The following is a 22,819-nucleotide window of genomic DNA, read 5'->3' as shown; positions in this document are numbered from 1 at the left end:
ATGAGACGTTTTGAGGAGTATATTTGACTTTTTTTCTGTGTTATTTGTTTGGTGTCCAGCCCTTGCTTCTGCTCGTGGCACGCGTTCACAGCCGTGTACTGTCTGTGTCGTATTTGGCATTCAGCTCTGGTCTGGCTGTAATCTGCTCGACCTTTCCGGCTTTGTTTTATCACCTTTGGCTGTGACGCGCCAGAGTCGGCTGCACTGTGACTCTGCAAAGGTCGTTCTGTGGTCCAGTTCAGAACGAGAGCGTCTTCACATGGCCATCTGAAAGGCTGTAAAATTGAAAAGTACAGAAATATTATTTTGTACCTCTATTTGACAGATTACACTGCATTTTTTTTTTTTTATCTGCTCCTACTGCACAGTTCATATAGTTTTTTTTTTTCTTTTTTTGCAGATTATATGTTTAAAATTCTAATTTTCAAATCTCAAACTACCATTGCGATACATTTTTCTGAATATACTGTACTTCCTACTGCCACTGGAGAGAGAGAGATTTACTTTTCCCGACACACTGCACTGTCTACACCACGATGACACAAACCGATGAGTTTAGGTGTTCACACTTTGCTTTGGTCCTGGTTTGGACACAGTTTAGTCCTGATGTAGACTTGGTTTGGTCTTGGTTTAGTCCTGATATAGACTTGGTTTGGTCTTGGTTTAGTCCTGATGTAGACTTGGTTTGGTCCTGGTTTAGTCCTGATGTAGACTTGGTTTGGTCCTGGTTTAGTCCTGATGTAGACTTGGTTTGGTCCTGGTTTAAACTTGGTTTTGTCTTGGTTTAGTCCTGATGTAGACTTGGTTTGGTCCTGGTTTAAACTTGGTTTGGTCCTGGTTTAGTCCTGATGTAGACTTGGTTTGGTCCTGGTTTAAACTTGGTTTTGTCCTGGTTTAGTCCTGATGTAGAATTAGTTTGGTCCTGGTTTAGTCCTGGTTTAGACTTGGTTTTGTCTTGGTTTAGTACTGATGTAGACTTGGTTTGGTCCTGGTTTAGTCCTGATGTAGACTTGGTTTGGTCCTGGTTTAGTCCTGATGTAGACTTGGTTTGGTCCTGGTTTAGTCCTGATGTAGACTTGGTTTGGTCCTGGTTTAAACTTGGTTTTGTCTTGGTTTAGTCCTGATGTAGAATTAGTTTGGTCCTGGTTTAGTCCTGGTTTAGACTTGGTTTTGTCTTGGTTTAGTACTGATGTAGACTTGGTTTGGTCCTGGTTTAGTCCTGATGTAGACTTGGTTTGGTTCTGGTCTAGTCCTGATGTAGACTTGGTTTGGTCCTGGTTTAGTCCTGATGTAGACTTGGTTTGGTCCTGGTTTAGTCCTTGTTTAGACTTGGTTTTGTCTTGGTTTAGTCCTGATGTAGACTTGGTTTGGTCCTGGTTTAGTCCTGATGTAGACTTGGTTTGGTCCTGGTTTAGTCCTGATGTAGACTTGGTTTGGTCCTGGTTTAGTCCTTGTTTAGACTTGGTTTTGTCTTAGTTTAGTCCTGATGTAGACTTGGTTTGGTCCTGGTTTAGTCCTGGTTTAGACTTGGTTTAGTCCTGATGTAGAATTGGTTTGGTCCTGGTTTTGTCTTGATGTAGAATTGGTTTGGTCCTGGTTTAGTCTTGGTCCTGGTTTAGTCCTGATGTAGACTTGGTTTGGTCCTGGTTTAGTCCCTGCTGGAGATGGTTTAATGCAATACTTTGGAACATTCTTGGTAAAACGTTAACATCTCCATGGAGACAATTAACTCAATTTACATAAAACACCTTTAATACCTACTACCTAATGTCACAATAGATTTGATTAAGACAGTAACGATCATGACAAATCAGCCCTGTTTTAATACTTTTCAGTGTTTTACTCCCAAGGCATTCTGTTTTTGTCATTCTACTCTATTTTTCTCTCCCTTTTTCCCCTTTCCCTGCAGCAGTGACGCAGAGCTAAATATATCCAAACACTAAAGTGCTTCGCTTGCACATCTACGACCGGCACATTTTCAGAGAGGAGGAGGAAGAAGAGGGGGGCTAGTTTGTTACTCGTTTGGAACACATTATAAAGAACAATATAATTTGTATAGTACATATATCGTAACTCTGTGCAGGTGTTGTTGCCAGGTATTTTAGATACTTTAGATGTCTGTCAGACCAGTGTTTGTCGGTTCAGGTTTGGGAGTGAATTGTGCCTTTTCACATATAACACCACCGTTTCCACCTTTTACTTTTGTATAAATACCGTATTTTCCGGACCATAAATTTACATTTTTTCATAATTTTGGCCGGGGTGTGACTTATACTCCAGAGCGACTTATGGGATATTATTTGTTATTTTCACACTGGCAACCACATTTCACATGTTGATTGTTTTCACACTGACAACCACAAGAGGGCGCTCTAGGCTCTAAGTGACGCAGAAGAAGAATCTGCACTTCCTCTACCTCTGGAGTTTGTGGAGTTGTTAAGAAGTGACACAGAGGAAGAAGAATTCAATGGATTTAGTGATTTGGGGTCATACTGATGCTTTGGTAAACTTGTTTGTATGTTCTTTATGCTATAGTTATCTGAATATGTTACGTTAACATACCAGACACTTACCCAGGGCTTAGATTAAGGATTTTCACTTGTATAGCGGTGCTGCTAAACGATCCGTGAATTTTTTCAAATTTGTATAGCAATTTCATAATTGCATAGCAAAACACGAAAGTGACTAACAATCAATATTTTCCATTGATGTAACAAGATTATTTATTTCAAATGTATTTGTAAACATTCTATTTTTAAAAAAAAAACTTACAAATTAACTTTTAAACACAAAAAAAAAATCTAATATAAAACGGAAAACTTGCAAATAAAATTAATTGTTGAACAAAGTCAACAATTAACATAAAGTCAGATGGCCTTATTTACAACTTTCTTCCATATCATTATCAATCAGATGACTATTTGCAGGAGTCTCATTTACATATTAATTGTCATTACACTCACAAAAAATATGTATTACGCTTCTGATGCAAAAATAAAGGTTGCTGTGGTGTCCACAATGGTGTATTTAGTGTGTTATTTAAAGTGTACCGCTCTATTTGACGCTCCATTCCAGCTATATAACGTTTAAATTTTTCGTTTTGCTATTTGATGACGGTCTCTAAGTACTCGTCTTGGCTTCGGCTGCACATTTGATGACGGTCCCTAAGCACTCGTCAAGGCTTGAGCTGTACATTCGGATCAGTGTAATTCGCTGCCCCCAAAATACGCACCTGATTTTTAAAAACGAGGTTGTCGTCACTTGGCAGTGTAAATATGAGTATTTTGGCATGTGAATGATCTGCAAAGACTTTTGCGTTTAGGAGCTATTGACCTCGGAAGTCTGTGAATATGACGCTAACTTTACCGCCACCGCCGCCTATTCACCATGTTCTCTAATCTGTTATTATTTTAAATTGCATTTCAAAATGAAATGTCTGTTGTTGGTCTTGGATTTTATCAAATACATTTCCCCCAAAAATGCGACTTATACTCCAGTGCGACTTATACTCCAGTGCGACTTATATATGTTTTTTCTTCTCTGTTGTGCATGTTTTGGCTGGTGCGACTTATACTCGGATGCGATTGAAACTCTGGTGCGACTTATAGTCCAGAAAATACGGTAGTTGTTTTTGCGTGAACTTGTGAGTGCAGTTTTGGTCGGATCAAACATTGACATACGTAACATTTTTGAGCGCGTTTACCAGTTTCACGCAAAGCAATAACGTATCCACGGAGACTGGAAAAGTTTCGTAGCGCACCCTCAGCTTCTTGGACGTATTGTGGTTTCAGTGTTGCGTAGATGAGCCTGCATTAGCGTTACCTCGTCGTGGTCGACACACAGGCGCCGCAACATGCCGGTTAGTCGTGGGGAACATGTTGAACCGTGTGTCGCCCTATCGATGCCACTTTGACATTTACGGAGCGCCGCTGTCGGTCTGCGATGCGTTGGCCACGGTCGACCCTCCGACGTTAAACTCGTCTCACGTAAACGGAGAGATTCAGAATGTTCTCCCGCATTGTGCTGGAAATGCCACCTTTGTTCAGGATTGCAGTTGTTAGTTCACTAAAATGTGCTTAGCCTCTTTTAAGAAATAAGCAACATAGAGTTTTTGTGTTGTTAATAGATCCATTAGGTCCAAGTTTGTCTGTTTTACTTTTTAAAAATTAGCTAGTTTTAATATTTGTATTATTATTTGATTTGACTAGTTTTATTGTTAGGACTAGTAGCTACATTTTATATTGTTTTTGGGATTTTTTTATTTGCATTGTGCAGCACTTTGGAAACACTTTCTGTGTATGAAACGTGCGGTATAAATAAAGTTAATTGAATCGTTTTAGAAGGGTTTTGATCTTATTCTAGTTCTGATGCAGATCTGTAACAATAAAGAAACTTCTACTATTTTGTTTTGGAGATTACATTCTGTTGTATTGAAGTATTGAACCTTTTCTTTGTCATGAGCAGAAAATGTCCTGTGAGAAAGGCCAGATATTTAATCCTCGCAGTTTATGTAATTGCGTTTCCCCGTCTGCAGAAATCACCCATGCAACAGTTTGCGTCGAGAGGCTGCTGCTGCTGCTGCTGCTGCTGCTGCTGCTGCTGCTGCTGCTGCTGCTGCTGCTGCTGCTGCTCCCGCTGCTCCCGGCTCCGTTACCATGGAGACGGCTCAACTCATTTTCACGTGCTCGCAGCCAGGCACTATGAATCACTGCGCCGAGCTCCGTCCCCATCTCCCCAGCCTCTTTACTCAGAGGAGAACGCAAGCTACGGATCATTTAGGGCTCGCTCCACCCGTGTGTTCTGCTGGTTTTGTATTTATTCTGCTGGTTTTGTATTTACCTGCACGTTTAGCCTGTATTTACCTGCACGTTGAGCCTGTATTTACCTGCACGTTTAGCCTGTCGCGCTTTGGTGCGTCCGACATCTGCGTCATGCTCGCTCCGGAGGCCTTGTTCTGGTTCCCAATACGAGACTCAATACTCGACATCACATCACGATCCATCACGATTTTCGATACAATTTAAATGTTTTCTTCTTCAGAACACATACCGTATTTTCCGGACTATAAGTCGCTCCGGAGTATAAGTTGCACCAGCCAAAAAATGCACAAAAGAGAAGAAAAAACATATATAAGTCGCACTGGAGTATAAGTCGCATTTTTTGAGAAAATTTATTTGATCAAATCCAAGACCTTGCAAGATCAGACATTTAATCTTGAAATGTAATTCAAAATAATGACAGATTAGAGAACATGGTGAATAGGTGTACGTATGCTAACGCTAACACCTTCAGCTACATGACGCACAGACAGAACTGTGGTAAGTGTCTGGTATGTTAACGTAACATATTAACAGTTATTCAGATAACTATAGCATAAAGAACATGCTAACAAGTTTACCAAAGCATCAGTTTTACCCCAAATCACTAAATCCATTAAATTCTTCTTCCTCTGTGTCACTTCTAAACAACTCCACAAACTCCAGAGGTAGAGGAAGTCCTGATTCTTCTTCTGTGTTGCTTAGAGCCTAGAACGCCCTCTTGTGGTTGTCATATGAAAATAACGAATAATATTGCATATAAGTCAAAACTATGAACAAGGTCCGGAAAATACGGTAAATATGTCTTTCAATTTCATGAATATTGACGAAACAGATTTTTTTTCATGTGTCATTTACCCCAAAAACAAATTTCCTCCTCCAAAGTTTAAACCCTGCTCCAAATCACGGGCTTTTACTGACAGAAGTTTGACGGTCGAACTCCCTATCAAAAAGCCCTATACAAAGCCGACTGAAACAACTGATTACATTTTAATGAATGAACTCTACCCAGTGCTAGTCAAAACTTAAGAATTCTTAAGAATTTAAGAAAAGTCTAATTTTGTCCTTTTTATTGAAGTATTTTATTTATTTATTTATTTTAATATCTGGATTCGGATGAGTGAGAAAGTGTTAAAATACTGTCTCTACGCTTTTTGTGTTTGCAGCCTTGACCAAAACAAAAATGTCTTCTTTGTTATGCACATTTTTGTTCACATTTTTAGTCGGCCTGCGCAACAGTTTTTCCTGCTTAGATTCTACAAAAGCTTCATGTTCTTGTCCTTGCAGTGTCTTGACATCTCCAGGTTCAGCTGAAGCACAAGGTCTCCTCAGTCTTATGCAATCCATTCAGGCAAGTGTCCTCGTAATAACTAAAATGTGTGATTATCTATCTACCGGCTGTGGCCAACGGCGTCATGAAACCATTTTGTTTGTTACAGATTGTTGGAGCGGACAAACTGACGGCCACGGATCTTCTAAATTGCTTCTCGCAACAAGAATACAGGTGAGTTATGAAACCGCATTTTATATTTTATTCATACTGCAGAACGCAATTTGAAATCGACTTGAATTATTTACTTAAGAAACGTCGAAATAGAAAAATCTGAGCAAAACATGTTCTGCTCGAAAATGTAAACAGTGTAAAACAGCCTGTTCTAGTCCTGGTCTGGTCCTGGTCTGGTCCTGGTCTGGTCTAGTCCTGGTCTGGTCCTGGTCTGGTCCTGGTCTGGTCTAGTCCTGGTCTGGTCCTGGTCTGGTCCTGGTCTGGTCTAGTCCTGGTCTGGTCCTGGTCTGGTCCTGATCTGGTCCTGATCTGGTCCTGGTCTGGTCCTGGTCTTGTCCTGGTCTGGTCTAGTCCTGGTCTAGTCCTGGTCTGGTCCTGATCTGGTCCTGATCTGGTCCTGGTCTGGTCCTGGTCTTGTCCAGGTCTAGTCCAGGTCTAGTCCCGGTCTGGTCCCGGCCTGGTCCCGGTCTGGTCCCGGTCTGGTCCCGGTCTAGTCCCGGTCTGGTCCCGGCCTGGTCCCGGTCTGGTCCCGTTCTGGTCCCGGTCTGGTCCCGGTCTAGTCCTGGTTTAGTTCTGGTCTAGTCCTGGTCTAGTCCCTGGCTTGTCCCGGGTTGAAAAGTAACAAATTACAAATACTCCAGTTACTCTAATTCAGTAAGTTTTTTGGGAAATTGTACTTTTTTAAGTTAGATTTAACTTAGACTTGAACTTGTAATTGAGTACAATTTCAGCATGTCATTGTAAAAGCGGATTGTGATAACTTGACAAACTGAACAGCTTTTAAAAAAAATACTAAAATGTCCATGTTTGTTACTTTTCCTCAAGTTAAAGTGTGGCAGCAGTACGTATTCTTTGCAACTGAGCACCTTTTTGCCCATATGACTGTACTTTTACTGGAGTAACTTGACTGTACTTTTACTGGAGTACTTTGACTTGAGTACTTTGACTTGAGTACTTTGACTTGAGTACTTTGACTTGAGTACTTTGACTTGAGTGCTTTGATTGGAGTACTTTTACTTGGTTCAGGGTTGCGCACTCCCCCGTGTGGACTGATACAACACACACGTGCGTTTGTTTATTAGCGCAACGGATCGCATCTCTCGTCTCCCGTAGATTTCTGTCCACTTCTGCGTCAGCTCGAACTGTCTTTCTCCGTCTTCATTTTGCCCCGTACACTGAGGGAACTATATTATGATAGATCCATGCGCTTAGGCACGCGGAAACGTGGGGACGAGCCTGACGCGGCTGCAGGTGAGCGGTAGGTGCGTTTTATGATTGATACATGGCAGGACAAATGATTTATCCACGCCACGAGGAAATATGATAAAATATTTGCTGAAAAAAATCGTCCATACCACCTTTAAGTCGCACTAGAGTATAAGTCACATTTTTGGGGGAAATGTATTTGATAAAATCCAAGACCAATAACAGACATTTAATCTTGAAATGCAATTTAAAATAATAACAGATTAGAGAACATGGTGAATAGGTGTACGTATGCTAACGCTAACACCTTCAGCTACATGACACAGACAACGAACTGTTGTAAGTGTCTGGTATGTTAACGTAACATATTAACAGTTATTCAGATAACTATAGCATAAAGAACATGCTAACAAGTTTACCAAAGCATCAGTTTTACCCCAAATATTAGTTACAAACTATAAGTTATCTGTCCTTTCCCCCTGTATCTACTGCGTTGTAACACCGAAATTTCCCCATGTGTGGACAATAAAGGATTATTTTATCTTATCTTAAATCACTAAATCCACTGCATTCTTCTTCCTCTGTGTCACTTCTAAACAACTCCACAAACTCCAGAGGAAGAGGAAGTGCAGATTCTTCTTCTGCGTCGCTTAGAGTCTAGAGCGCCCTCTTGTGGTTGTCAGTGTGAAAATAACAAATAATATCACATACAAGTCGCTCTGGAGTATAAGTCGTATACACCCCGGCCAAACTATGAAAAAAGATGCAATTTATCATCTGGAAAATACGGAAGGAACCTCTGTGACTTTATATAGATACTTCTTTCATTCTGATATTTATTTATTGCTACTCTTGTTTGTTTTTGAACAATTATTACACATTTAGAAAAGGCTTTAGTTTTATGATGGTGCTTTAGGCGTTTTGTGTCAGTGATGGCATCAAGTAAGTTCAGTGTTAACGTTTATTGTGATATTTTTCTGTAACAAAATATTGCACTTAAAAATATGTTATCGTGCCGGGGTTATCATCCATTTTGTAAGAACAAGTGTGAGTTTAAAATGGTTTAATATGATTTTATCCACATATATCAGCTGATGCAATGTCAAATGTGTCTTCATGTTGTGACCAATTACTAACATTTGCTGATGTCAATACTAATATTTTTAAATTGATGGCAAGACCCACAAATTGAAGTAAATTCACTTTTGACGTTTGGCACCACTTTATAATAACTACATCTTAATGAACTCATAATGAACAAATGGTTTATTAAAAGAGCCCCATTATCCAACATTGTCATTTAGGAGCGTTTAACCACATTCATTCTTATTCCTTCTCATCAACCAGAAATAGAGTGATTCCTTTTGCATTTTTATTTTTTTAATAACTCGTTTTAGATATAATATTGCAATTGAAAATGTCCATAATGATTCACGAGTGTCACACATTAGAACTGTAAAGCAGGTTTTCTGTAAGGCTGAATCTTTCTTTACAAGCAGTTCAAACACTAAATATACAAGGTCTCTGCGCTACAGTTTCTCTTATAATACTGCTGGTATCTTGAAGTATCTTGAGGGCAGAAGTATATTGTGTATGAAAGTGCAAACCTTAACCATTCAGAATGCTCTTGAGGGAAAAGGCTTTATCTTTTTTTGTATACATATGGGTCTCGGGCCTAATTACTGCAATTAAGTAACTTTTTGGGGGGTTTTGCATACTTTATTAGGGCAAGATTTAGTTATTATAAAGTGTTACAGGACTTTTGACATAGTAATCACACAATGTATTTTCTCTGATATAATATACTGTCATTTGTTGAACTTTTCATGACACTTGTGTATCATACAGCCTCCTCTTTAGGGTCGTTCCTCCTCTGCTTACATTAGATTTAGAAAAGATATCGGTCCCATGTATCAGCAAGGTTTTCTAATATATCGATATCTGAAGAAATCCCCTGATATCACCGAAACCGATATTAGCGCTGATAACATTGTGCTTTCCAAGGTAAAATGTGTTTTAATACTTGATCCAGGGACAAGTTAGTACAACACTTTTATTTATGATATTTTTCTTTTGAAGTTACAATACTTACTACTCCGATATTGTAATAACTTGACTACAGTACTATTAGACTGTTTTTCTCTCAATAGTGACCTCCAAACACTCCTTATGTAAAGTAAGCTTTGCATTAACGCCTCAAAGATTATTTTTGCTCTACTTAAAATGACTGTTAACGCTGGTCAGTTACTTACGTACACGCTAATCCTCCAGCCTACTTTAGCTTTCTATATAATCTTCACTTCCTGTATAACCCGTACAGTATTTGACCTGGATACTGAGTCATGTATTCAGACTAGTGGCAAAGTAACAGTCAATAATTAAAAAAAATTGGCCCAGAAACGTTCTTTCGTCCATGAAAATGTCGTTTTTGCCTGAAATGCTCTTCAAAATGACATAATGCTGATTAATCGGCATGGCGACTCAGCAAAACCAAGTACTGGAAATGGAAGGAATGAAGGATGGAGAAGTTTATATAATACTGCATTTTAAAGTGACGCTCCACCAGAAAACTTACAGCTGTTCCAAGTTTTAGCTGTTTGAGTCGCCAAGCTGTCCCTATTTTTACAAAAGCGATCGTGTAAAGAGCTGCTGTTACCATGGGAACCAGCCCCTCTCCTATCGCCAACACCGTGAAGAAGCCGCATGGTTCATTTCAAACAATGGCGTTCCCTGTTAACCGCTGCCAGATGGATATTTTTTTTACACAATATCAGTCTCTCACAGGCTCGGTGTCATGCCGAGTAATTGAATCTGATTGGTCGAAGCGTCACGGCTACGGGCACGAGCCGAGAAGTCCAAACAGCAGTTAAATCCAGTCAGAGAAGAGCACTGACTTTTCCCCCCCGTCCTCAGATGCTCAAAGCGCTTCTAACGCGTTTTTTAAATCCTACTCAAACGGGCCAAAGTTTGTCTGTGGGCGTCGCCAGGTTAGTATAAGTTCGTCCTTTTTGACTTCCGCCCAAACAGAATCGCTGCGCTGTGATTGGTCTAAGCGGCCGTGTTCAAAGCAAACAACGCGAGCCCGAGCAGATGATTATCAAGAGTTTGTGAAGCAAATATCACCAGGATTCATCCGGCCGGACCGGTTCGTTCCCTGTAAAGCGTGTGGCAAAGTCAAACTGGCCCATTATTTACCGTATTTTCCGGACGATAAGTTACACCTTTTTTCATTGTTTTGGCTGGGGTGCGACTTATACTTATATTTATACTTATATACTTATACTCCGGAGCAACTATATGTGACATTATTTGTTATTTTCACACTTGCAACCGCATTTCATTCTCCAGTGCGACTTATATATGTTTTTTTCTTCTCTATTATGCATTTTTTGGCTGGTGCGACTTATACTCGTATGTATATTTAAATTAAAAAGAGGCAGGATATTTATTGAAACACATATATTTTTAGTATTAGTATTTTGAGTATTGTATATATTTTTTGTCCTTTCTGGATAATTCTTATGTTGTTGTTGTTTGTTTGTCTCACTAAAAAGCAAAAATATATATTAAGAAAGGAATAGAATATAGTTTTTTTTAAAGGTAAAGTGATATTTCTGCGCTTTTGTGGTCAATTTCATGTTTTGTGCAACACTCGAACCTCAACCAACACGTTTATTACTGTTGCATTTTAGCACGATCCTGATGCATTGTGAAAATATTGTGAGAACATCTTTTTATTTATTTTTTTATCAATTTCTGTTGTATGCGTATCGATTCGTTGACACATTCTGCGCACAAATCTCGGTTTAATCCATTTGACCTTTTCTGAAAACCGCTGCGACATTTGAGTTTAAAAATTCTCGCGCTTCGTTTGGCAGTCGCATGAAAAACAAATACGAATAGATGCAGTTAAGTAAGCAGAGGTTCATTTTACATGCAAATGGCGGCGGAGCGGGCCCTTGTAAACGTCAGTGGACTGGTGTTTCCTGGTGTCACGGAGGCGAATATTTTTTTCGTAGGAACGTTCTGACACTCAGCCAATCAGAAGGCGAGCAGCTTCTGGGTGGGAGTTGACCTCAAATCTGGTCTCCTCCCACCCAGAATAGATCCGTGTTTGCCGCTCCCAAGAGTTTGCAGCGCCACATAACTTGAACTAACTAGAGAATGACAATGGACATGCTAGAAGCTTTTTTTAATTGCATTACAGTTTGTTCCACTTCACACGTAGTATAGTCTGCTCAAAGATAGTGTTTGACCATAAAATAAATAACCCTAAACCCTAACCCCTAAACCTAAACGCTAACCTCTAACCCTAAACGCTAACCTCTAACCCTAAACCCTAAGTTTCTGTAGTAGTTAGGAGACGAAGGGGGGAAAAACGTAATCTATAAATTAAAAAAAGTTCAATCCCGCAATAAATTCTAGGTGGGAGCGGGAGTCGAACGCAGGATCTCGAGCGCCCCATGCCGTGTCTTTAACCGCTTTGCCAACAAAGCTGAGGATTCCCCTCTGTGAGATGGTAAATGTACCTCGCATGTGATTTGCCCGCTTAGGTCAACACGCACCCAGAAGCTGCTCACCTTCTAATTGGCTGAGAAATCTACCTTCCTACAAAAAAAAAAAATTGTGTCCCAGAGGCACCTAATGTCATCTTCTGCTCGAGCGCGCCTTGTACGCGCGCCTGTGTGTAGTGCACGGGCCGTCGAGGACGCACTCAAATTCTGCGTCGGGCGCGTTTAGGCGTCTGCGGTTTGTACGTACCATTAACGTCACTTTTAACGTCACTTTTAACGCCACCTGTAACGCCACCTTTAACATCACCTTTAACGTCACCTTTAACGCCACCTTTAACATCACCTTTAACGTCATCTGTAACGTCACCTTTAACGCCTCCTTTAACATCACCTTTAACGTCATCTGTAACGTCACCTTTAACATCACCTTTAACGTCACTTTTAACATCACCTGTAACGTCACCTTTAACATCACCTTTAACGTCATCTGTAACGTCACTTCTAACGTCACCTTTAACGTCACCTTTAACGTCACCTTTAACGTCACCTTTAACGTCACCTTTAACACCACCTTTAACACCACCTTTAACACCACCTTTAACATCACCTTTAACGTCACTTTTAACATCACCTTTAACATCACCTGTAACGTCACCTTTAACGTCACCTTTAACATCACCTTTAACGTCACCTGTAACGTCACCTTTAACGTCACCTTTAACGTCACCTTTAACGTCACCTTTAACGTCACCTTTAACACCACCTTTAACGTCACCTTTAACACCACCTTTAACGTCACCTTTAACGTCACCTTTAACGTCACCTTTAACACCACCTTTAACGTCACCTTTAACGTCATCTGTAACGTCACCTTTAACATCACCTTTAACGTCACTTTTAACATCACCTTTAACATCACCTGTAACGTCACCTTTAACGTCATCTGTAACGTCACCTTTAACGTCACCTTTAACGTCACCTTTAACGTCACCTTTAACGTCACCTTTAACACCACCTTTAACGTCACCTTTAACACCACCTTTAACGTCACCTTTAACACCACCTTTAACGTCACCTTTAACACCACCTTTAACGTCACCTTTAACGTCATCTGTAACGTCACCTTTAACATCACCTTTAACGTCACTTTTAACATCACCTTTAACATCACCTGTAACGTCACCTTTAACGTCACCTTTAACGTCACCTTTAACGTCATCTGTAACGTCACCTTTAACGTCACCTTTAACGTCACCTTTAACACCACCTTTAACACCACCTTTAACACCACCTTTAACGTCACCTTTAACGTCATCTGTAACGTCACCTTTAACATCACCTTTAACGTCACTTTTAACATCACCTGTAACGTCACCTTTAACGTCACCTTTAACGTCACCTTTAACGTCACCTTTAACACCACCTTTAACGTCACCTTTAACACCACCTTTAACGTCACCTTTAACGTCACCTTTAACGTCACCTTTAACACCACCTTTAACGTCACCTTTAACGTCACTTTTAACATCACCTTTAACATCACCTTTAACGTCATCTGTAACGTCACCTTTAACGTCACCTTTAACACCACCTTTAACGTCACCTTTAACGTCACCTTTAACGTCACCTTTAACACCACCTTTAACGTCACCTTTAACGTCACTTTTAACGTCACCTTTAACGTCACTTTTAACATCACCTTTAACATCACCTTTAACGTCATCTGTAACGTCACCTTTAACGTCATCTGTAACGTCACCTTTAACATCACCTTTAACGTCACTTTTAACATCACCTTTAACATCACCTGTAACGTCACCTTTAACGTCACCTTTAACATCACCTTTAACGTCACCTGTAACGTCACCTTTAACGTCACCTTTAACGTCACCTTTAACGTCACCTTTAACACCACCTTTAACACCACCTTTAACACCACCTTTAACATCACCTTTAACACCACCTTTAACATCACCTTTAACGTCATCTGTAACGTCACCTTTAACGTCACCTTTAACGCCACCTTTAACGCCACCTTTAACACCACCTTTAACACCACCTTTAACATCACCTTTAACACCACCTTTAACATGAGCGCGACGTGGCCCCTGATGAAGAGCCCATGTATAATTGACGGTTATGTTCACCGAGACGTGACGGGGCATTTCCCGAGCGACCGCGTCATCGTTAAATATTTGATTTCCTGCTGGCCGCATTGATACGGTGATGTCAGCGCTCACACGGGGCCCCGGGGCCGCGCTCGGTCAGTGACTAAACAAAACACTGACCCAGATTGAAGCCTTTTACTGCGGACGCGCTTTTATCCCGAGGCAAAGTGTTGGATGAAAAGGCAAAGAAGAAAGAAAAATGAATTCTCGAGTCATTTTTGAATCTTTTTTTAAATATATAGATATTATACTCAATATTTACATTTTATTCACCGCTTTAACAACTTTTACCATATTGTGCATTTTTAGATTGATCTTCCACTGTCAACCAACCACGACATCACTTTATTATATCTGATAACTAATCATCTTAATTAGCCTTAATAAAGCATGAACAAAGACGTTATGAACAAATAGTTTATAAAGAATGATTCTGGCTTAGTGATTAAGTTATTAAGGGTTTGGAGCATTAATTAAGTAGTTATTAAGGGTTAGCAGTATTAAGTAGTTATTAAGGGTTAGGAGTATTAAGTAGTTATTAAGGGTTAGGAGTATTAAGTAGTTATTAAGGGTTAGGAGTATTAAGTAGTTATTAAGGGTTAGGAGTATTAAGTAGTTATTAAGGGTTAGGAGTATTAATTAAGTAGTTATTAAGGGTTAGGAGTATTAAGTAGTTATTAAGGGTTAGGAGTATTAATTAAGTAGTTATTAGGGGTTAGGAGTATTAATTAAGTAGTTATTAAGCCTGAATCATTGTAAAGGTTCATGGTTTCTTGAGGCTTTCGCACTATAGACCCTACTGGACAAACGAGGGATTACACAGACTTTATTAAAGCTAATTCATGTTGTGCTGCTTTGTGCTGACAAATACTTAACGAGGAAAAGTAATGACAGTTTAATGTTAGTTAAAAACTTCCGCGCTGTTCCGGGGCCCTCTCGTACAGCCAGGGGCCCTCTCGTACAGCCAGGGGCCCTCTCGTACAGCCAGGGGCCCTCTCGTACAGCCAGGGGGCCCTCTCGTACAGCCAGGGGCCCTCTCGTACAGCCCGGGGCCCTCGTACAGCCAGGGGCCCTCTTGTACAGCCAGTGACGCCGCCACGTCTCAAGTCTCAGTTTGAAGTCTCTGTTTGTACTTTGTGACACGACTGTAGCGTTCTGTCATGCTCTGGCTTTATCTGGCGCTCTCATGTTTGCTTTGCTCTTTTATGGACGTGATGTGGAAATGATTCTGCTCATAAATCTTATCGGCCCCAGAGCCTCATTACAGTGTTTGGTTTTCCTCGAGTGCAGTAGCTACGATAAACATCAAAGTGACAAAGTACTTCAGACCCTCCCGCCGCTACTAGACGTGTGTGGAAAATTTTGACTGGAAATAATAATAATAATATAGATTTAGAACCATAAGGATCATGGTTTAGTTTAAACTTCCTTCTCTCAGTCTTATGTCGGAGCAACAAATACATTCTCTTTGAAGAAATTGAATTTTGAGTAGTTTTCTGACACTGTACATTACATTTACTTCTAATTGAGTAGTATTTTCTTTTTAAGTACCAGTGACAGTACTTTCTTACACTTCAGATATGATTTGTTTTTGTATTGTTTATTCTTTGGAAATACCATACATCTGTGCAGTACTTTTACGCAAGTTAAGTAGTAGTTTCTCCAAATATTCTTTTTACTTTTTTTGAGACATTACTTTTGTCACAACTTTTACTTCTACTCTAGTAATATTATTGTAAAGTAGCATTTCTCTTGAGTAAAATGATCGCTAGTTCTTCTTAAATGAGTTCATACAGTAAATAAATCATTAACTAGTTCTGAAGAGTCCACACGATTATGTAAAAGTTAAAGACAGAACGTTCTGGAAGGTTTCTGATTTGAATACGGCTCGTTGGATTACGGAGCTCGTCGGCCGCTCAGTTTACAACGCTGCTTATCTTTAAAGCTCATTTTCAAACCGCAAAATGAGGAAGTTTGTATTTAAATAACGTGTCCGCGGCGCTCCCGAAGCCTCAGGCGATTGGTCAAGATCCACCCGCTTGATGTTTCCGGGCTTTAGAACAGACAGCCAATCAGAGCGCTGTATTCAGCTCTCACGCCGGGCTGGAGGAAGGTGAAATACTTTATTATTAGATGCAGAAAGCGTGCAGCGCTCTGGTTTTGTCACAGACTTCGGTGCCTCTCGATCAGGCGCGGGCGACGTGGTCAGTTTAGTTGCTCGATAACGATACGCAAGAGTATTTAAAGGACAGGAATGTGCTCGTAAAGGGTTCAAGAGTCACGTTTTATGCTCTTGTTTGAGCCGCTCCACGTTTCTCTCTTTTTGAGGACATTTTTAATAGAAGACGACATGATTAATATTCTTTTTTTGATTATAACGCCAAGAGCAATATTATACCTTTTTTGCACTAAATCTCATCCTACTTCGAACACCAACTTTAATCATTTGTCAAAAAATAGTATTCATTTTACTTTTTTTTTTTGAAGGGTAATATTTTTTTTCTTTGCTTAAAATACTAATCAAAATACCAATTAATCTATTATATTTTCCATCTTAAACTTAATATTGAATAACCACATCAAGTTTGGTAAGCAATTTATTTGTATTTATTTTTTACTACAATTGGCTCGATATGATCTGAAACAACTGCCTCACTTTCGGCTCCGTCAAACCGATGGCAGGCTAGTTTCCATGGCGACGCGGCCGTGTCCCCGCCCGGCAAGTCGTCCCTCCTGTTATTACCTGCTGAGTTATGTCATCGTTAGCGTGTCGGCCGCGCGTCAACAACCGATTTCAAGCCATTTATTTTTAGGACTTGTATGTTGTTTTTTCTTCTCTATTATGCATTTTGTCGGGTGCGACTTATAGTCCAGAAAATACAGTAACTGGGATAATTAGTTACATTATTGTCTCATTTAATCTTAGTTGCTCTTTTTCCATTTCCACTCATCGTCTGTTGTTTCCCTGGTTACTGACGCTACTTAACACAAAACAGGAAGAGGAAACACTTTGCACTTGAGCAGTGGCTCTACACGCTCCAGGTACACACATTTACAGACTCGTACACACATTTACAGACTCGTACACACATTTAATGACTCGTACACACATTTAATGACTCGTACACACATTTACAGACTCGTACACACATTTAATGACTCGTACACACATTTACAGACTCGTACACACATTTAATGACTCGTACACACATTTACAGACTCATACACACATTTACAGACTCGTACACACATTTACAGACTCGTACACACATTTACAGACTCGTACACACATTTACAGACTCGTACACACATTTAATGACTCGTACACACATTTAATGACTCGTACACACATTTAATGACTCGTACACACATTTAATGACTCGTACACACATTTACAGACTCGTAAACACATTTACAGACTCGTACACACATTTACAGACTCGTACACACATTTACAGACTCGTACACACATTTAATGACTCGTACACACATTTACAGACTCGTACACACATTTACAGACTCATACACACATTTACAGACTCGTACACACATTTAATGACTCGTACACACATTTAATGACTCGTACACACATTTAATGACTCGTACACACATTTAAAGACTCGTACACACATTTAATGACTCCTACACACATTTAATGACTCCTACACACATTTAATGACTCCTACACACATTTACAGACTCGTACACACATTTACAGACTCGAACACACATTTAATGACTCGTACACACATTTAATGACTCGTACACACATTTAATGACTCGTACACACATTTAAAGACTCGTACACACATTTAATGACTCGTACACACATTTACAGACTCGTACACACATTTACAGACTCGTACACACATTTAATGACTCGTACACACATTTAATGACTCGTACACACATTCAATGACTCGTACACACATTTAAAGACTCTGACTCGTACACACATTTAATGACTCGTACACACATTTAATGACTCGTACACACATTTACAGACTCGTACACACATTTAATGACTCGTACACACATTTAAAGACACATTTAAAGACTCGTACATACATTTGACACGTACACACATTTACAGACTCGTACACACATTTAATGACTCGTACACACATTTAATGACTCGTACACACATTTACAGACTCGTACACACATTTAATGACTCGTACACACATTTAATGACTCGTACACACATTTAAAGACTCGTACACACATTTAATGACTCGTACACACATTTACAGACTCGTACACACATTTAATGACTCGTACACACATTTAATGACTCGTACACACATTTAATGACTCGTACACACATTTAAAGACTCGTACACACATTTAATGACTCCTACACACATTTACAGACTCCTACACACATTTACAGACTCGAACACACATTTAATGACTCGTACACACATTTAATGACTCGTACACACATTTACAGACTCGTACACACATTTAATGACTCGTACACACATTTAATGACTCGTACACACATTTACAGACTCGTACACACATTTAATGACTCGTACACACATTTACAGACTCGTACATACATTTACAGACTCGTACACACATTTACAGACTCGTACACACATTTAATGACTCGTACACACATTTAATGACTCGTACACACATTTACAGACTCGTACACACATTTAATGACTCGTACACACATTTAATGACTCGTACACACATTTACAGACTCGTAAACACATTTAATGACTCGTACACACATTTACAGACTCGTACACACATTTACAGACTCGTACACACATTTAATGACTCGTACACACATTTACAGACTCGTACACACATTTAATGACTCGTACACACATTTACAGACTCGTACACACATTTACAGACTCGTACACACATTTAATGACTCGTACACACATTTAATGACTCGTACACACATTTAATGACTCGTACACACATTTAATGACTCGTACACACATTTAAAGACTCGTACACACATTTAATGACTCCTACACACATTTACAGACTCAAACACACATTTAATGACTCGTACACACATTTAATGACTCGTACACACATTTAATGACTCGTACACACATTTAAAGACTCGTACACACATTTAATGACTCGTACACACATTTACAGACTCGTACACACATTTAATGACTCGTACACACATTTAATGACTCGTACACACATTTAATGACTCGTACACACATTTAATGACTCGTACACACATTCAATGACTCGTACACACATTTAAAGACTCGTACACACATTTAATGACTCGTACACACATTTAATGACTCGTACACACATTTACAGACTCGTACACACATTTAATGACTCGTACACACATTTAAAGACACATTTAAAGACTCGTACATACATTTAAAGACTTAAAGACACGTACACACATTTACAGACTCGTACACACATTTAATGACTCGTACACACATTTAATGACTCGTACACACATTTACAGACTCGTACACACATTTAATGACTCGTACACACATTTAATGACTCGTACACACATTTAATGACTCGTACACACATTTAAAGACACATTTAAAGACTCATACAAACATTTAAAGACTTAAAGACTCGTACACACATTTACAGATTCGTACACACATTTAATGACTCGTACACACATTTAATGACTCGTACACACATTTACAGACTCGTACACACATTTAATGACTCGTACACACATTTACAGACTCGTACACACATTTACAGACTCGTACACACATTTACAGACTCGTACACACATTTAATGACTCGTACACACATTCAATGACTCGTACACACATTTAAAGACTCGTACACACATTTAATGACTCGTACACACATTTAATGACTCGTACACACATTTACAGACTCGTACACACATTTAATGACTCGTACACACATTTAAAGACACATTTAAAGACTCGTACATACATTTAAAGACTTAAAGACACGTACACACATTTACAGACTCGTACACACATTTAATGACTCGTACACACATTTAATGACTCGTACACACATTTACAGACTCGTACACACATTTAATGACTCGTACACACATTTAATGACTCGTACACACATTTAATGACTCGTACACACATTTAATGACTCGTACACACATTTAAAGACACATTTAAAGACTCATACAAACATTTAAAGACTTAAAGACTCGTACACACATTTACAGACTCGTACACACATTTAATGACTCGTACACACATTTACAGACTCGTACACACATTTACAGACTCGTACACACATTTACAGACTCGTACACACATTTAATGACTCGTACATACATTTAATGACTCGTACACACATTTAATGACTCGTACACACATTTAATGACTCGTACACACATTCAATGACTCGTACACACATTTAAAGACTCGTACACACATTTAATGACTCGTACACACATTTAATGACTCGTACACACATTTACAGACTCGTACACACATTTAATGACTCGTACACACATTTAAAGACACATTTAAAGACTCGTACATACATTTAAAGACTTAAAGACACGTACACACATTTACAGACTCGTACACACATTTAATGACTCGTACACACATTTAATGACTCGTACACACATTTACAGACTCGTACACACATTTAATGACTCGTACACACATTTAATGACTCGTACACACATTTAATGACTCGTACACACATTTAAAGACACATTTAAAGACTCATACAAACATTTAAAGACTTAAAGACTCGTACACACATTTACAGATTCGTACACACATTTAATGACTCGTACACACATTTAATGACTCGTACACACATTTACAGACTCGTACACACATTTACAGACTCGTACACACATTTAATGACTCGTACACACATTCAATGACTCGTACACACATTTAAAGACTCGTACACACATTTAATGACTCGTACACACATTTAATGACTCGTACACACATTTACAGACTCGTACACACATTTAATGACTCGTACACACATTTAAAGACACATTTAAAGACTCGTACATACATTTAAAGACTTAAAGACACGTACACACATTTACAGACTCGTACACACATTTAATGACTCGTACACACATTTAATGACTCGTACACACATTTACAGACTCGTACACACATTTAATGACTCGTACACACATTTAATGACTCGTACACACATTTAATGACTCGTACACACATTTAATGACTCGTACACACATTTAAAGACACATTTAAAGACTCATACAAACATTTAAAGACTTAAAGACTCGTACACACATTTACAGACTCGTACACACATTTAATGACTCGTACACACATTTACAGACTCGTACACACATTTACAGACTCGTACACACATTTAATGACTCGTACACACATTTAATGACTCGTACACACATTTAATGACTCGTACACACATTTAATGACTCGTACACACATTTACAGACTCGTACACACATTTAATGACTCGTACACACATTTAAAGACTCGTACACACATTTAAAGACTCGTACACACATTTAAAGACTCGTACACACATTTAATGACTCGTACACACATTTAATGACTCCTACACACATTTACAGACTCGAACACACATTTACAGACTCGTACACACATTTAATGACTCGTACACACATTTAATGACTCGTACACACATTTAAAGACTCGTACACACATTTAATGACTCGTACACACATTTACAGACTCGTACACACATTAAATTACTCGTACACACATTTAAAGACTCGTACATACATTTAAAGACTTAAAGACACGTACACACATTTACAGACTCGTACACACATTTAATGACTCGTACACACATTTACAGACTCGTACACACATTTAATGACTCGTACACACATTTAATGACTCGTACACACATTTAATGACTCGTACACACATTTAATGACTCGTACACACATTTACAGACTCGTACACACATTTAATGACTCGTACACACATTTAATGACTCGTACACACATTTAAAGACACATTTAAAGACTCGTACACACATTTAAAGACTTAAAGACTCGTACACACATTTACAGACTCGTACACACAGTTAATGACTCGTACACACATTTAATGACTCGTACACACATTTAAAGACACATTTAAAGACTCGTACACACATTTAAAGACTTAAAGACTCGTACACACATTTAAAGACTCGTACACACAGTTAAAGACTCGTACACACATTTAAAGACTCGTACACACATTTAATGACTCCTACACACATTTACAGACTCGAACACACATTTACAGACTCAAACACACATTTACAGACTCGTACACACATTTAATGACTCGTACACACATTTAATGACTCGTACACACATTTAATGACTCGTACACACATTTAAAGACTCGTACACACATTTAATGACTCGTACACACATTTACAGACTCGTACACACATTTAATGACTCGTACACACATTTAATGACTCATACACACATTCAGAGGTTTTTTTTGTAGTTTTTCCTGGCCGAGAAGGAGAGTCTAAGGACAGAGGACCCTGGGACATCGTCCCTCGCCACCACAGACATTGTCTGACTTCATCGCCACCACAGACATTGTTGATTCATTTCTCCCTGTGGCCCTCAGAGGCAAC

The 22,819-nt window shown here is 39.1% G+C and overlaps 1 protein-coding gene across 1 annotated transcript in view; it reads left to right on the top strand.

The window, feature by feature from the left end:
- The window catches only part of swt1 (SWT1 RNA endoribonuclease homolog), a 45,348-nt gene that overhangs the window by 17,329 nt on the left and 5,200 nt on the right, over positions 1 to 22,819 (top strand). The window contains exons 15-16 of the mRNA XM_072439082.1: positions 6,105 to 6,168; positions 6,257 to 6,321. Coding sequence (XP_072295183.1) covers positions 6,105 to 6,168; positions 6,257 to 6,321 — 129 coding nt within the window. The remainder of the gene's footprint in view (positions 1 to 6,104; positions 6,169 to 6,256; positions 6,322 to 22,819) is intronic.

This window comes from Eucyclogobius newberryi, unplaced genomic scaffold, assembly GCF_026437365.1.
Source record: "Eucyclogobius newberryi isolate DKJ021-1_F unplaced genomic scaffold, fEucNew1.0.hap1 SCAF_9, whole genome shotgun sequence".
Taxonomy (NCBI): domain Eukaryota; kingdom Metazoa; phylum Chordata; class Actinopteri; order Gobiiformes; family Gobiidae; genus Eucyclogobius; species Eucyclogobius newberryi.
Note: the sequence above shows the minus strand (reverse complement) of the source record. Positions and strands in the feature narration are given on the sequence as shown.